The following is a 17,500-nucleotide window of genomic DNA, read 5'->3' as shown; positions in this document are numbered from 1 at the left end:
CAGCCAGACACCCGTGTGGCACTCGGCAGCTGCCGAACAAAGACGCACACACACACACTCACATCACACACACACACAGACACAAACCGGTAATTAACATCTTTAAGGCTTCTGTAGCGTTGGTGTTGAAACACTACTGTAACAGTTGAGTCTGTAAACTACAGAATAACAACCTGTGCTTTTAAAATGTCTGTCGTTCAACACCAGAAAGCTTCAAGCTACTGCTTCACCTCTGACTGTTACACACAGCTGACACCTGAGGCTCCTTCATACAGCGTTACACAAACATCTCCTTACTTCACCGTATCTCCTGACGCTGACATGGAGCTCTTAAAACGTTTTCCACTTTCCAAACAAATTAAAAGTGTTTTCTTGGTCATTTCTCACCATATCTGACAGAAATGTTAACGTTCCTGACGTTTTAAACTCATTTCTGTTTCTTTATACCATCTGTAACAGCTGTGTGTTAGTTAGCAAGCTAAATAACTAGCCTATGAGGTATTAGTATTCGTGTATAAAGCTAGCATGATTTTGACTGTAAATAAACTGAAGCGCTGTAACTTTTTCTCGTTCTCTCTTTCTCTCTCTCTCTTTTTTAGTTCTTGATGTTTCTCGCCTTCGCTACATGCAGATCTCCCTGTCGTGAAGTCAGCACGGTGCAGCCATGTTCAGGAACAGCTTAAAGGCACTGCTCAGCGGCGGAAAGTCCAACCGCAAGAATCGGAACAGCGGTGAGTGGAGTGTGTGTGTGTGTGTGTGTGTGTGTGTGTGTGTGTGTGTGTGTGTGTGTTGGCTCTTGACAGTACGAACATATTAATGCATTCCATCACTTCCTGTAACACTGACCAGCTGACTGAATTGGGGGCGTGGAAGCACACACACACACATACACACAAACACACACACATACACACACACACACACATACACACACACAAGTCTTTATTATCCCCACATATACATTACAGCACACAAGAATTCTTTTCTTTGTATATCCCAACTGAAGATGTTGGGGTTGGGGCACAGGGGTAGCTCCATAGTATAGGGAGGGTTAAGGACTGACTGACAGACAGACAGACAGATGGACAGACAAACAGACTGACAGATGGACAGACTGACGGATGGACTGACAGACAGACAGATGGACAGACAGACAGACAGACAGACAGACAGACTGACAGATGGACAGACTGACGGATGGACTGACAGACAGACAGACAGACAGATGGCCAGACAGACAGACAGACAGATGGACAGACAGACAGACAGACAGATGGACAGACTGACAGATGGACTGACAGACAGACAGACAGACTGACAGATGGACAGACTGACAGATGGACTGACAGACAGACAGACAGACAGATGGACAGACAGACAGACTGACAGATGGACAGACAGACAGACAGACAGACAGACAGATGGACAGACTGACAGTATGGACAGACAGACAGACTGACAGTATGGACAGACAGACAGACAGACTGACAGTATGGACAGATAGACAGACAGACTGACAGTATGAAGGACAGACAGACAGACTGACAGTATGGACAGATGGACAGACAGACAGACTGACAGTATGGACAGACAGACAGACAATATCTACATCATGGACATTAAAAATTCTAATTTTTACTTTACTAGCTACTTCTCTGTGTTTATTTTCTAGCTAACATTCAGTGTATATTGGGTATAGTGATGTGACTTCAGCCTTCATTTCCACCCATTTGGGTGTGTGTGTGTGTGTGTGTGTGTGTGTGTGTGTGTGTGTGTGTGTGTGTGTGTGTGTGTGTGTGTGTGGTCCTGTGCAGCTGTGTTGGTTAGAGTATGAGCCGTCTACTTCAACATTAGCCACGGTCAGTCGGCCATTTTAATTAGCCCTGGCCAAATTGGACGTAATCAGATAATTTGTGCTTGTGAGTAGATGTTGTGCACACCAAGCCCTGACTGCTGACAGTCAACTGAGACACACACACACATACACACACACATACACACACACTCACACATATTTAAAGGAGTAAGAACAGTATCAGTCTTTCTGGTAGAGCAGTAGAGCTGTGCCTGTGTGTGGGTGGGTGGGTGGGTGGGTGTGTGTGTGTGTGTGTGTGTGTGTGTGAAGCACAACAGGGGTCTGTGTGACACACATGTTTACTTAGAAACCTTTCCCTTCCTTTTATATACATGCTAAATGCAGGAGCTGTGTTGTATGTGTGTGTGTTGGGGGGATGGAGAAATCTTGATTAGAGATATGTGATGTTCACGGCAAAATAGCAGGCACTCATTAACAGTTCAGTGGTGTGTGGCAACTGTGGGTGTGGCTGTGTGTGTGTGTGTGTGTGTGTGTGTGTGTGTGTGTGCACGCGTGTGTGTGCTTACAACGAAGGTGTGTGTACAGTACACTGTGTTTTTGTTTGCATCAGCCCATGTCTCTGTATTTATGTCTGGTTGGTTTACTGCAGGGGTGTGTCCTTGTTAAACACACACACAGATACACACACACACACACACACACACACACACACACACACACACACACACACACACACACAAAGACTCATCTTTGACTCCATGCCTTTCAGACTTCCTGAGTGTTTCTAACATATTTAAGGCTGAGGACTGAAGCTAACACTAAATTGTTTGAATTGCATCTTCATAAAAAATGACACTGAATCACTGAATCAGGCCAGAAATGTCCATGATTAGTCTGAGTCTTCAGAAAAAGCCCAAGAGCTCATAATGAGACTTTATAATGAGTCATTATAGTAATCGCTGGTGTTTATGAGTCAGAATCTTTTAATAGCCTGGTGTTTTTAATGTATCTTCATGTTAAGCCATTATAAAGAGTCTGAGCCTTCATAATGAGTCTGAGCCTTCATAGTGAGTCTGAGCCTTCATAGTGAGTCTGAGCCTTCATAGTGAACCTGAGCCTTCATAGTGAGCCTGAGCCTTCATAGTGAGCCTGAGCCTTCATAGTGAGCCTGAGCCTTCATAGTGAGCCTGAGCCTTCATAGTGAGCCTGAGCCTTCATATTGAGCCTGAGCCTTCATAGTGAGCCTGAGCCTTCATAGTGAGCCTGAGCCTTCATAGTGAGCCTGAGCCTTCATATTGAGCCTGAGCCTTCATAGTGAGCCTGAGCCTTCATAGTGAACCTGAGCCTTCATAGTGAGCCTGAGCCTTCATAGTGAGCCTGAGCCTTCATAGTGAGCCTGAGCCTTCATATTGAGCCTGAGCCTTCATAGTGAGCCTGAGCCTTCATAGTGAGCCTGAGCCTTCATAGTGAGTCTGAGCCTTCATAGTGAGCCTGAGTCTTCATATCGAGTCTGAGCCTTAATGAAAAGCCTGAGTTGCCTTTATGTAACCTGGTGTTTTATGAGTTTTCATAATGAGTCTGATTTTATAATTTAGACTGGTGTTACAGTGAGACATATGGACTTGTCTTCACAATTAGTGTGAGTCTTCATAAGCTGTGTCTTAATGATGAGTCTCAGGTTTTATAACGAGTTTGAATTTTCTTATCTTGTGTCCTTGTCTTTATGATAAAGCTCATTCACTCATACATTTTCTACCGCTTATCCGAACTACCTCGGGTCACGGGGAGCCTGTGCCTATCTCAGGCGTCATCGGGCATCAAGGCAGGATACACCCTGGACGGCGTGCCAACCCATCACAGGGCACACACACACACACACACACACACACACTCTCATTCACTCACACAATCACACACTACGGACAATCCAGAGATACCAATCAACCTACCATGCATGTCTTTGGACCGGGGGAGGAAACCGGAGTACCCGGAGGAAACCCCTGAGGCACGGGGAGAACATGCAAACTCCACACACACAAGGTGGAGGCGGGAATCGAACCCCCAAGCTTACCACCCCCCACCCCCACCCCCCAATCCCCCCACCCCCCCAACTGGCATTTCTGTTGAATCTTTGTCTCAGTATTTAAAAAGATTTATTTGTGTGGCCTGAGATTTGTCACGAGCCACAGACTTCAATAAGAGTCTTTGTCTTTTAAGTCTGAGTATTTCTTATAAGATTTTTTCACAATGTTTGTAATGAGTCTGAGGTTTAAGAACAAGGCTGTATCTTCAGGACCCGTTGTTTCTGAGCCTCATCCCCGCATGATGAATATGTAGATATATTTATTTATATTTATTATCCACGGTAAAAAGCAGGCACAGAAACGAGCACACGAATGAATCGAGTTCTTTTTACAGAACATTTTCAGCGAAGCCACTTCATGAAGAAAGGTTTCTCAGTACGGAGCTCGGCGGTGATCCAGGAGACGCCACACTGCACACTTTATCAACCTGAAGTTCAAACAGACGCAGGGTTAAGTGTCTGGCCGGATACGACGTAGCCAGAGAGTCTGTTCTTGTTCATACGGTTCTGAGTCACGAAAAACCGACTGCGCTCGTTTTACAAAAGCAGCACGAATGCTGGGGAGCAAGAAATCAGATCAGCACCCGCCGGGCTTTTGTCATGGAGCTGCAGAGCTCAGTGTGGTGGTGGTGGTGGTGGGAGACTGAGTGAGCAGTGACGGAGACGCTAGGCCAGATGCCCAAACCCAATTCATGGCCTCCTTACCTCATTTTTCTCTCACAGATGTTTTGTAGAGTTTGAGAAACTTTCAGCTGATGAGAGGTCTTTTTGTGTTCCTTTGGTCATCTGTTTTGCCTCATTTTTGGCTTTGATCTTGTCCTGGGAATGTTAGACTCCCACAAGCTTTCAGGATCTAACCAAGCTGTCTTCTAATCTAGCGGCTGATTTCCCTCAGCACCGCCTCAGAAACAGACACAAACAAGGCGCTCTCGCAATAACGCGCTGGCCGTAAATTCGATCTGTGTAGCGAGCGACTTGCTGAGCATGCAGCAGGGATCGCGCTCTGTCAGAAAGCACGCGTGTCCACGGCCGATTGATGGTTAGCCTCCAGACCCCTCCGGATCGGGAGAGGAATTTGGACGTGCTCTGAAGGCAGTCTGTCTTCCACGTGCCAAACCTGTCTACAGAGAATATTTACAGCTTGTTGTAATAAAACACTGGGATTTTAATGAACAAATGCTCAGCTGTGGTGTGGTGAACCCTGTGCTACCTCCTTTTGTATCTTCAGATCAAAAAACAAACTTATTATACCAAGTGGACTGAAAAGGGGTTGTTTTTTTTTTCTTGTTCAAAGGACCTGCTGGAGATTACAGTTTGCAGTTACTTGGTAACGGTGGAAACATAAAGCTTGGTACACTGTCGTGGTACGAATGCGATCAAACATCTCAGGATGCACTGTAACTGGAAAACAAACAGCATCCAGTGGAAACGGAGTGTTTTTGTTTTGTACTCGTCTCCAGTTTAATCACACGGTGAAGAATTGATATCAACCCTGGCTTATTTTGGCATAACCGAGTTGTATTTTTTTATACTGCTATAAAGGAAGTGCGCTGAGAGGAAATGGACGTCGCCGAGGGATGATATCAATAAAACATGCGCCAGAGAGTACGGATGACTTGACATCCAGAAAGCCCAGACACGCTGCTATGCTGATCATTTAAACACATTTTGATTTTGCTAGTCGACCAAAGGCCATGTCCTTCTCTGGCTCTCGCTCTGTGTCTGGACGGTGCTCTCCGCGGCCTGTTGGACGAGGACGAGCTCAACCCGCTAATGAGAGGCTTTTCTCTTGCTGAGCTTCAGAAGTTGTCTCAGGCTTAACACCGAAACCAATCAGTCCCAGTGCTGCTGCTTATGTAAGACGCTGAGGTAAAGCGTATCAGCTTTCGGCTTCCAAATCGAAAAGCATACAGCGACTGTGTGTGTGTGTGTGTCTGTGTGTGTGTGAAACCTCTACACATGTTCGAGTCTCGGGCCGGCAATACCACGACTGAGGTGCCCTTGAGCAAGGCACCGAAACACCCCCCCATTTCAGGGATCACGTGGATCACAGCGGATCACGTGGTTTGCATATTAGATTTGGTGCAGGTTTTATGTTCTATGCCTTTTAAGTTGCCTTTTTGATGCAACTCTCCCATTTTTTTTATCGGGGCTTGGGTCCAGCACTGAGAGTTAGCTCATTAGTGACAGGTTTAGCTCTTTGTCTAGGAACCGAACCCAGGCCGTGACAAACAGAGCGCAGGGTTAGGGTCAGGAGGCGGTGTGTTTACTTACAGTATATCATTTATGTAACATGCACAAAACTCCTCTGATGTATAAATCCAGGTTTTAAATAACACAAGAAAAGATTTAATTTGCATAGAATTAGCATAAATCCAAATGCAACACGTCTGAACCTCCACCAAGGTCCTCGATTGAACTGAGAAATGACACAGAGGAGGTTTGTAAGGACTCGTGCACACATATAGTACGATTGTGCTTTTAAAGATGATTGTTACTAAGTCACGTCTTGCTATTTCAACGTACTGGTAACTAGTATTAGTGATTACGGAGTGATCTACTAACCAGTGTAAGAAATGCATGGGCTCCTTACGGGTTCTTTAGAGAGTCAGTGGATGTTAACTTCCTGATGAAGTCATAGGAGAAGGACTTGTGGTTCAGGTAAACACCCAGTCGATGTTTACAGAAGGTACGTACAGTTCAAACACATACAATAAGCTCTCTGCAGGTCTGTTTGTAAAAGCAAACAGAAGAAAATGAATTCTTCACCTGTGGACAGATGTAGCTCAGGGCTAAGCTTGATTGTGTTGTGTGAATATAATACACACTGAACAGTCAGCCAGATTAGTGTATCCTGGGACTTTTATAGCTGCCACAGAGATTTAAGTGCTTCTATTGTGCTTTACTACAAAAGCCAAATCCAGTAAAAGTCCCAGAAGTGAAATGAAATCCTGAGATGTTTTTTTTTTTTTTTTTTAAGGCTGTCATCCAAAAAGTGATGAAAGTGAGCTGCTGTTTTTTGCATTTGCTGTCATCACCTGTTTTCTTTTCTACAGGTAGAGTTCTTTTTCTCCCTTTGCTGAGGTCTTTATTCCAACAAAGTCTGCCCTCTTTGTCATCGATCTCTTTGGAGTGAGGTAACGGAAGGTGTGGTGCACCACAATGTGGTTGGCGAAGTGCCAAGTTAGATGCAGTTAAGATCGGTGCAAGGATGCACAATGTTACCAAAGCTTGCTCACTAGCTAATCGGCTAGCTAGCTCACGGTTTCATCTGTGTGTTATATGCCTTGTAAGGTGATGTATTCTATTTGGCAATATTATGTGACGAACCTGGGGGTCACGGTGGCTTAGTGGTTAGCACGTTCGCCTCACACCTCCAGGGTTGGGGGTTCGATTCCCGCCTCCACCTTGTGTGTGTGGAGTTTGCATGTTCTCCCCGTGCCTCGGGGGTTTCCTCCGGGTACTCCGGTTTCCTCCCCCGGTCCAAAGACATGCATGGTAGGTTGATTGGCATCTCGGAAAAATTGTCCCTAGGGTGTGATTGCGTGAGTGAATGAGAGTGTGTGTGTGTGTGTGTGTGTGCCCTGTGATGGGTTGGCACTCCGTCCAGGGTGTATCCTGCCTTGATGCCCGATGACGCCTGAGATAGGCGTGACCCGAGGTAGTTCGGATAAGCGGTAGAAAATGAATGAATGAATGAATGTGACAAACCTTGTGGACTGGAATGCGAGTTCTAATCCATTATCCCATGTTCAAGAGAGACGATTGATGGTAAGGATTGGGATGTGGAAGCCTAGTGGTTAAGGTGTTGGGATACCAATCGGAAGGTTGTGAGTTTGATCCCAGGTCCGCCAAGCTGCCACTGTTGGGCCCCTGAGCAAGGCCCTTAACCCTCAATTGCTCAGTTGTACAAAAATGAGACAATGTAAGTCGCTCTGCATAAGAGCATCTGCCAAATGCTGTAAATGTAAATGATTGAGATCAACCACAATCTTGACCTGGATGAAGAACTTGCGAATGAATGATTGAATTTCTTCGTGTAATGACAGGGAGGGTTGACTGGCTAATTAAGGGATCTGAAATGATAACACAGTGATGGAGGAGAATCAGCATGAGCCATGACTTGGAGAAGGAGATCCCTGAGCCACTGACACCTACTGACACAACATCCCAGGCCACTGACACCTAGGATTTTGTTCTAATGGATTCTGGGTTGTTGATTTAGAAGGTTGGGGTTCAAGCCCCTGCACCATCAAGCTGCCACTCTTGGGCCCTTGAGTGAGTCCCTTTACTCTTTCTACTCCTGGTGGCTGACCCCGTGCTCTGACCCCAAAATCCAAACAAGCTGGTAAATTATAGTATAATGTAGATGTGACAAATAAAAGCTTTGAAGCAGGTAACAGTTTCTTGATAGTAGAAATGTTTGGTCAGTGTTATATATCAAAAGGTCTAGACGTGCAATCATGTGGTGCAATATAACAAAATTATTAACACTTTTGTACACAATAAAGCACAATAGGACAAGACCTGCCTTGTTTACATATACAGGACAGGATTTATAGGGTTCTACATAGAACCTTTAAGGGACATCCGAAGAATCATTAAAGGGTCTAGAAGACCATTCAGCACTGTGGCCCTTATCGTTATTACCATCCTTTAATGTTGTTTAATCCTTTAATCCCAGTCGTCTGATGCGCCCGCTACCCTTCGCTAGGTTTTACCCTTTTTGCCCTTGCTGACAAAAGTGAGGTCAGGAACTCCGGGGCAGTCAGATAGCACAGTAACCCACGGGGGAGACGCTGGCTGTAAGACGTCCTTTCCCTTGAGACCAGACCTGTCTTTCTGCTTCAATTATTTAAGATTATCATCATAATTTTTTTTTCTCTGAGCCGCGGCGCCTGGTTTCAGACGGCTTCCGTTTAAAGCCGGATTATCGTGGACAGCTGCGAAGAAGCCGAGCCGAGCGGGAACCTTTTGATTACGTCGATACGTTTTAATTATAGACCGAAGACCAGTTCTGATGATGAACGAAGAGGAGACGTGAGGACGTGTCCCCAAGTCTGAAAACAAAGAGCTGATAATGTACGATCATGTAAAGTGGAGCAAATCCCTCGGGCTGACTCGTGTCACTTACTCGCTGCTTAAGCTCCTGAGTCTCTCAGCAACTTCAGAACCAGATGAGATGTTGCTTCTGAGGGAGGAACCCAAATTACATAGCCTCAGGTTTAACCAAACACCCATCACTTTGTTTACTTTTCTGACAATGGACGTAAACGTGTCAGCGAAAATATTTTAGAGCTTGACTTCTGTTCTTGTCCTGTGGAATAAATATATAAGATATAATGATGTGGTATGAGAACGTTGCTAGAGAAGAATCTGCATTTTTGAGAAGTTTTGAAGATATCTACGGTACGTTGTCATTTATTTATTGGCTCCTCGTTAGACCTTTGCCACTAGATGGTGGAGATGTTGTGTTTCGTTTGTCCGTCTGTCAGAGATTCTCATTAGCTCGATATCTCAAGAACGTGTGGCCGAATAATTACAGAATCTACATGGAGTCAACATTGTAGATCAAATAAGATTTTACAATGAATCAGAGCAAGGTTAAATGTTGATAATAGCAACTCTCTGGATTCTCTCTGGATTAAACCCAAACACTATCCAACCATACCATGGGTTCCAGGTTCCACCTCCACCCTGACCAGGATACTGAAGATACTGTAAGCTAGTTTGTTAGCCAGTACTAGCTCAGACCTTGTTACAGCAGGTTAACGGTTTTTGAGATTCTTTTCATTTCCGTGTATCAGTACAGCGTAAATTGTACTGCATGTTTGTGCTGCTGGTCTGTTGCCTGCTGAAGAGGAAGGTGGTGTAACGTGGTAGCAGAAGCAGTTTGCATAGCAAACCATCTGACCCCTGTGTGTGACTTTGAGAGAATGTGCTTCATCAGTGCTGCACTTTTCGAGCTGAGCCACACAACACACTGCGCTGTTTTCACTGCCATGTCATCACTTGAGAAGCAGATATACTGCGTTGTGAAAATCTGGCACTGTGCATGTAATGTGTGTGTGTGTGTGTGTGTGTGTGTGTGTGTGTGTGTGTGGTGACACGACATATCCTGAAATGCTAAGTTCTTCCCTCTCTCTGTCTTTGTGCTGCTGAATCAGAGGGAAGTGGGTGGACCGCATGCAGGACAGGTTACGAGGTTGTGCGTAGGGAGTGAGGGATGAGGTAGGGGGAGAGAGAGCGCTGAATAGCTGTTATCGTGTGGGAGAGAACGAGTGGAAGGAGGGCTGCATCTGTCCGCCTCACTCCTGCACAAGGCGAGAAAGAGAGAGTGTGTTGTGTAGTTGGTGTAGCTGCTGGTATCCGCCAGTCCTTATCGTCCTCACAGAGGACAGACCCTTTCTCTCTCTTCGCTGTCGCTCTGTCGCTTCTTCTGCTGCTCGTTCTTTTAGGCTTGTAGCCTTCAGTCATGGTGCCGTGGCTCAGCGCGACGCACACACAACGTCAGCATGCAGAGGTGAGTCTTGGAATCTGGTGACCGATGAAAGGCACGTAATCAACGGAGGCTGTTCACTTTTATCTGAGTTGATGGGTTTGAGACTTGAAGGTGAACTAAGTTTAGCTGAAGGCAGTGGCTTTGGAGGACAATATTTTTGACTGCTGACAGATATTTAGAACTACAGAGTGAATTTAAACTGGTGGAAGAACGAACAAGTGAAAGAACATGAGGGGAAACTAGTGAGCAAGCAAGTGAAGAGAAGATAACTAATGAGTGAGTGAAGGATAAACAGCAAAGAAAAGCAAACTAGCGAGAGAAAGCAAGCTGGGGAGTGAAAGCTAACTAGCAGAAGAGAGCAGGACTAATGAGTGAGAGATAACTAGTGCATGAAGGCAGGACTAATGATTGAGAGATAACTAGTGCATGAGAGCAGGACTAGTAAGTGAGAGATAACTAGTACATGAGAGCAGGACTAGTAAGTGAGAGATAACTAGTGCATGAGAGCAGGACTAATGAGTGAGAGATAACTAGTGCATGAGAGCAGGACTAGTAAGTGAGAGATAACTAGTGCATGAGAGCAGGACTAGTAAGTGAGAGATAACTAGTGCATGAGAGCAGGACTAATGAGTGAGAGATAACTAGTGCATGAGAGCAAGACTAGTAAGTGAGAGATAACTAGTACATGAGAGCAGGACTAGTAAGTGAGAGAACTAGTACATGAGGGCAGGACTAAAGAGTGAGAGATAACTAGTACATTAGAGAAGGACTAATGAGTGAGAGATAACTAGTACATGAGTGCAGGACTAATGAGTGAGAGATAACTAGTACATTAGAGAAGGACTAATGAGTGAGAGATAACTAGTACATTAGAGAAGGACTAATGAGTGAGAGATAACTAGTACATGAGTGCAGGACTAATGAGTGAGAGATAACTAGTACATGAGTGCAGGACTAATGAGTGAGAGATAACTAGTACATTAGAGAAGGACTAATGAGTGAGAGATAACTAGTACATGAGTGCAGGACTAATGAGTGAGAGATAACTAGTACATGAGTGCAGGACTAATGAGTGAGAGATAACTAGTACATTAGAGAAGGACTAATGAGTGAGAGATAACTAGTACATTAGAGAAGGACTAATGAGTGAGAGATAACTAGTACATTAGAGAAGGACTAATGAGTGAGAGATAACTAGTACATTAGAGAAGGACTAATGAGTGAGAGATAACTAGTACATGAGTGCAGGACTAGTGAGTGAGAGATAACTAGTACATTAGAGAAGGACTAATGAGTGAAAGCAAAGTAACAGACATGAATAAACCTTTCAACAATCCAGATTCTCACTCAGATGTTTGTTTCTACACGAGTGATGTAGCAGGCTAGGACTGTTGGCTAAACAGCTGTCAGGATGCTCATTAGCATATAAGGCCACACCCACCTTTAATAACTTTTAATTTTGTATCCACATTTTTTCTGTTTATTAGAAAATAAATCATTTTATACAAACATTGTTAAAGTCTACTAATTATACCAGATCACTAGAGAGGGAGAGAACTGATTTAACTCTGTTTGTGTGTGTGTGTGTGTGTGTGTGTGTGTGTGTGTGTGTGTGTGTGTGTGTGTGTGTGTGTGTGTGTTTTATCTCTGGTGAGTCACTACTTGATCAAGCAACTTATTAATGAGGATCTAAAAGGTCTGTGGCTTTAAAGAACATTCAGACCCTGAGAAGAAATGAACGCACGCACACACACACACACACACACACACACACACACACACATGCACGCACACACACGCACGCACACAGAAATATCTGCATACATATGCTAGCACCCTGGAAGCTCCCACGCATAGTCAGCTGCCTGCTCACACAAAGTTAACACACACTTACGCTAATTTGAGTGAACACACACAAACATATCCTGAGTCATACACATGCACACACACACATTAGCTACACACATGCACACACAGATGCTCACACATCCCTCCTCTACTTTCTCATCCCTTGCTGTCAGCGTTTCTCGCCCACTCCTTGATCTCAGTGGAGTGATAGAGGCAGAAAGATAGTGGAGTGGTTCAGGTTGGGGTTTGTGTGTGTGTGTGTGTGTGTGTGTGTGTGTGTGTGTGTGTACGCACGCCCCCTCTCTCATGTTTCATCAGTAAAGTGCCTCTCCTTTCCCCGTGTACACTGAAAGAAACTTTTTAAGTCTCGTATCATCCAAAGGTTAGATTTTTGGTTTCATTATATATGCAAATGTATGCATATTTAATTACACAAAGCCTCATTTGCATAACTAAATGTCAGTTTTGTTGACTGTAGAGATCAAAGGTAAAACACTATATCAGCAACAGATAGCTAGACAATTACTCACTTCTAGGTGAGACGTAATTTCTTACGTTTTTTTAGTTTTTAAAAGATTTGAAGATTAAATATCGCTGTCTCTTTATTCGTCAAAATGAATATGCATACATTTGCAAAACCAGAGTCTTTTTTAATTTAATCACTGAATAATAAACTAAATAAATAAACTTATGTGTGTGTCTTTTAATATATACTAAATATATTTTTTAATTATTTATGTAAAATAAAACGAAATCAGTAATTAATAAAATACAATTGATAACATTTCTCTATATTGGGCAGGTGGGCGTGGTATAATGGGCAGGTGGGGAGGGTATAATGGGCAGGTGGGCGTGGTATAATGGGCAGGTGGGGAGGGTATAATGGGCAGGTGGGCGTGGTATAATGAACGGGTGGTGTGGTATAATGAACGGGTGGTGTGGTATAATGAACGGGTGGTGTGGTATAATGAACGGGTGGTGTGGTATAATGAACGGGTGGTGTGGTATAATGGACAGGTGGGCGTGGTATAATGAACGGGTGGGCGTGGTATAATGGACAGGTGGGCGTGGTATAATGGACAGGTGGGCATGGTATAATGAACGGGTGGGCGTGGTATAATGGACAGGTGGGGATGGTATAATAAACGGGTGGGTGTGGTATGAAAATGTCCAAATTGGGCCCAGTTAGCCATTTTCCCTCCCCGGTGTCATGTGACTCGTTAGTGTTACAAGGTCTCAGGTGTGAACGGGGAGTAGGTGTGTTAACTTTGGTGTTATCTCTCTCACTCTCTCATACTGGTCACTGAAAGTTCAACATGGCACCTCATGGCAAAGAACTCTCTTAGGATCTGAAAAAAAGAATTGTTGCTCTACATAAAGACTGCGTAACAGTTTGCAAACTGTTTGCTGAAGACAAGAACCATGTCCTGTGGTCTGATGCTCAACCTGTGATGCTCTGGTGAACTCCGTGCCCAAGAGGGTTAAGGCAGTGCTGGAAAATAATGGTGGCCACACAAAATATTGACACTTTGGGTCCAACTTAGACATTTTCACTTAGGGGTGTACTCACTTTTGTGGCCAGCGGTTTAGACATTAATGGCTGTGTGTTGAGTTATTTTGAAGGGACAGCAAATGTACACTGTTACACAAGCTGTACACTCACTACTTTACATTGGCGCACAGGGTCATTTCTTCAGTGTTGTCACATAAAAAGATATGATAAAATATTTACATAAATGTGAGGGGTGTATTTACTTCTGTCTGATACTGTACATATACTGTCAGATACCGGCCCTCTGGATACCGCTAAATGTTTTAGCGGTACCAAAGCACACAACGTCCCTCAGTAGTGTGTATAGTACATTGTACACCTTCTACAATATTACTATAGGTACTTACAGTAGCTCTTAATTGGTACAGCTGGTACTCTTTACATTCCTCAATTATACAGAGTTCATTATTATTCTGTAGTCTAATGCGCTATTTATTACAGCAGCTTCGTATTTTCTACAGAGAGAATTTGTGTAGTTATTACATGGTGGCCATATTGGAGGAGCTCGCCATGTAGCTCTTGTACCAGCAGTCATCTTGGGGTCGTACCATGTTGAAACACGGTGTCATTGTGACCCTGTCCGGTAAAATGGAACGAGCGAGAACAATGCAACAGAGGAATGGAGATGTATAGATCATTAGCTGAGTGCATCTGCAGCCCTCCGTTCCCATTAATTCATGCCATGACCAGCAGAAATGCTTAATTATTGATCACTAGTAGACAACGCCCAGGGATCACGTTTCTAGTCGAAGCAGACAGACGCTCGCGCTCTTATCTTTGCCTGTACTGCTGCACTATAGCGAAGTTCACAGAGAAAACTTCTAACTGGCTCGTAGCATTAGCCTTTAATAAAGCTCTCAGACATGGTGGCGTCTGTATTAATTAAAGATTATCAGAAATCTTAATGTGTTAATGCACCAGTTAGCAGCTACACCTATACGGATGGTGCTAACTTTACTGAAGCTCGGTTCACGCCGTCAGAATAAAAAAGGTTTTATTATATTTCAGTGTTTCCAACAGATTTCATGTTGTGCTAGAAATAATAGCTGTGTTTTAAAAAAATTAAAGAAAATCCGGACCGAGGTCAGTTTAAAGGGGCGGTGCACGATGTTTGAGAAATGCTTCAGAAAACTGAGTCGGGCCGACAAACAAAACAAACGTGTAGCCAATGAGCAGAAAGGGGCGTGTCTTGTCAATATGCGGGGGGAGAGAGTGTTCAGTGCGCATGTGTGACATTAGCATAAAGGGGGCGTGTCTTGTCAATATGCGGGGGGAGACTGTTCAGTGCACATGTCTGACATTAGCATAAAGGGGGCGTGTCCTGTCAATATGCGGGGGGGAGACTGTTCAGTGCACGTGTGACATTAGCATAAAGCGAAGAAAGGACTTACAATAAGGCAAGAAGTAGGACCCGTGTTAATATAGGATCAGCTTTCCAGCGCTGGAGAGAACTGAACGTCTTCTGCGTGAAACGGAGCTAAACCTTTCACGGTACAACACACAGTACTACACAAACACGTGTATTACCATAGTGTTACTCGTTGTGCTCATTTACTGATAAAAATATCCCCTCGGCCAGATGCCCCAGCAGGTTACGCCATAATAGTTGCCTGGGTTACGTATGTATGTGTGGGGCGGAGCTATCAAAACAGGGGTGGGACCCATTTGGGTTAGGGGCGTGTTTGTTTTGGTGATTTCAAATGTCAACATTGGCTTTCAAACATTGTGCACCTTCACGCACCTTTAAAGAGGAACACGACTCTCATTCAAAAAGTTAAGCAGTGACTGAGATGGAAAAGCAAAGAAAATAGAATCTGTCATGGAATATTAGACTTAGACAGATATTAGAGATGCTCTGAAATTTCACCCACCAAATGTTTTTCTTGTTTTAATAAAGTGTCAAATCTAAGACTTTTCAAATTGTTAGAACGTTGCTGCTAATTAGAAAACACTTCTGTCGTGCCAGCCGGCTCTCAGACAGATTGGAGCCTTGTTTCCTCAGTGGGTTATCAACAGCGATCAAGAAATCATTAATATACTGTGTATATAACTAATATCTAATAATGTGCATGGCAGGATCACTGCGTTAGCAACAATAAACTACCTCCCCAAAGACTGTCCTCTCAGTGGTGGTCTGCTTACTTCAATGGATAAGGTAGAAGGGCGCCAATACTTTGTGTGTGAGATGAAATGGCTAACGAGTGCAGATACTGCACAGGTTTAGAAGATGATGATGATGTTGACTACATCGGTGCAGGAAATGGTTTTGTTGTTGTTAATCAAACAATTTTCTGCTACAAAGATGAATTTTCTGCCTCGCTCTCATCCTCCTGCCAGCTTGGTTCGCTCGTGCTCTCCTATCGATTCCTCGTGATGGACTATTATTAGCTTGTTCAGAGTGACCTCCTCTGTTCACCTGGTCCAGATGATTGACAGACGATCTCATCGCAGGTGACCTTGAGGCTTCTGTGCCAGATTGAGGTGCCTTAACCATCCAGAAACTCAATCAGTGGTGCTACTGCATTGAGAATGACCTTATTACTCAAAGCCATGGATGAACGAGTGAGCAGGAGCTTGAATAAAGGGACGCTGTGGAGGTCATTAGCCATAGCTCGGAGCACAGACCGCGAAGGTATCCAGTGTGGACGTCACGCCGCTCGCTGAAGCCTACAGGAGAGATGAGGTACGTCAGAAGAACGTCAAAGACGATGGATTTGTGGCTTTGATCTTCATTAAAGGACGATCTCTACTCACTTGGATATACAGAACAATTCAGGTCACGACTCTACCGCTTATCCGAACTACCTCGGGTCACGGGGAGCCTGTGCCTATCTCAGGCGTCATCGGGCATCAAGGCAGGATACACCCTGGACGGAGTGCCAACCCATCACAGGGCACACACACTCTCATTCACTCACACAATCACACACTACGGACAATTTTCCAGAGATGCCAATCAACCTACCATGCATGTCTTTGGACCGGGGGAGGAAACCGGAGTACCCGGAGGAAACCCCCGAGGCACGGGGAGAACATGCAAACTCCACACACACAAGGAGGAGGCGGGAATCGAACCCCAACCCTGGAGGTGTGAGGCGAACGTGCTAACCACTAAGACACCGTGACCCCCATGTTTAGAGTTCATTTAAAGAATATTGCTGTAGAACCTTCCAAGATCGAGATCATCTCTACTGCTCCACACTGAGGTCCTGAGAGACACGGACATGTTTTTATGACCCGATTGGACCGGTGCCATGTGCAGAAGAGAGCCGAGAGCCCGGAGGTGGAACATATGCCTCTGATGGTGTTAACTGTGCAGTCTTCTCGTCGTATCTTCTGCTCTCCTAGCTTTTCAGATTTCAGTTCTTGGCGTTTATGGCAGATCAGTAGAAGTTATTTTGCTGTAAAAGCAAAGGCATTGGAATTCTCTCGGTTCTCTTGGACACCTCTTACAGCAAGAGAACCATCTGATAGAACAACATCTCCAGAGACACCTGTGCTTGTTGATAAGCGAGGAAGATCTCAGTGTGTAGAAGAGGATCTGCTGAAGAACATAGACATATAGGATGCTGATGCAGACTTTCAGCTTGTGCTGCTTCCATCATCTGGTTATTTCTGCGAATCCAATCACCCACAGCATGCTAAGTGCACAAGGCGGTGACACTGGAGACTCCTTCCATACACGATAACTCACACAAT

The 17,500-nt window shown here is 44.5% G+C and overlaps 1 protein-coding gene across 2 annotated transcripts in view; it reads left to right on the top strand.

The window, feature by feature from the left end:
* The window catches only part of tanc2a (tetratricopeptide repeat, ankyrin repeat and coiled-coil containing 2a), a 126,896-nt gene that overhangs the window by 59,594 nt on the left and 49,802 nt on the right, over positions 1-17,500 (top strand). For both annotated transcript variants that reach the window (XM_060896945.1, XM_060896944.1), the window contains exon 3: positions 600-731. In XM_060896945.1, the coding sequence (XP_060752928.1) occupies positions 665-731 (67 nt within the window). In that variant the 5' untranslated portion in view covers positions 600-664. The remainder of the gene's footprint in view (positions 1-599; positions 732-17,500) is intronic.

This window comes from Tachysurus vachellii, chromosome 21 (genome assembly GCF_030014155.1).
Source record: "Tachysurus vachellii isolate PV-2020 chromosome 21, HZAU_Pvac_v1, whole genome shotgun sequence".
Lineage (NCBI taxonomy): Eukaryota > Metazoa > Chordata > Actinopteri > Siluriformes > Bagridae > Tachysurus > Tachysurus vachellii.
This window is presented reverse-complemented; position numbering and strand designations above follow the sequence as displayed.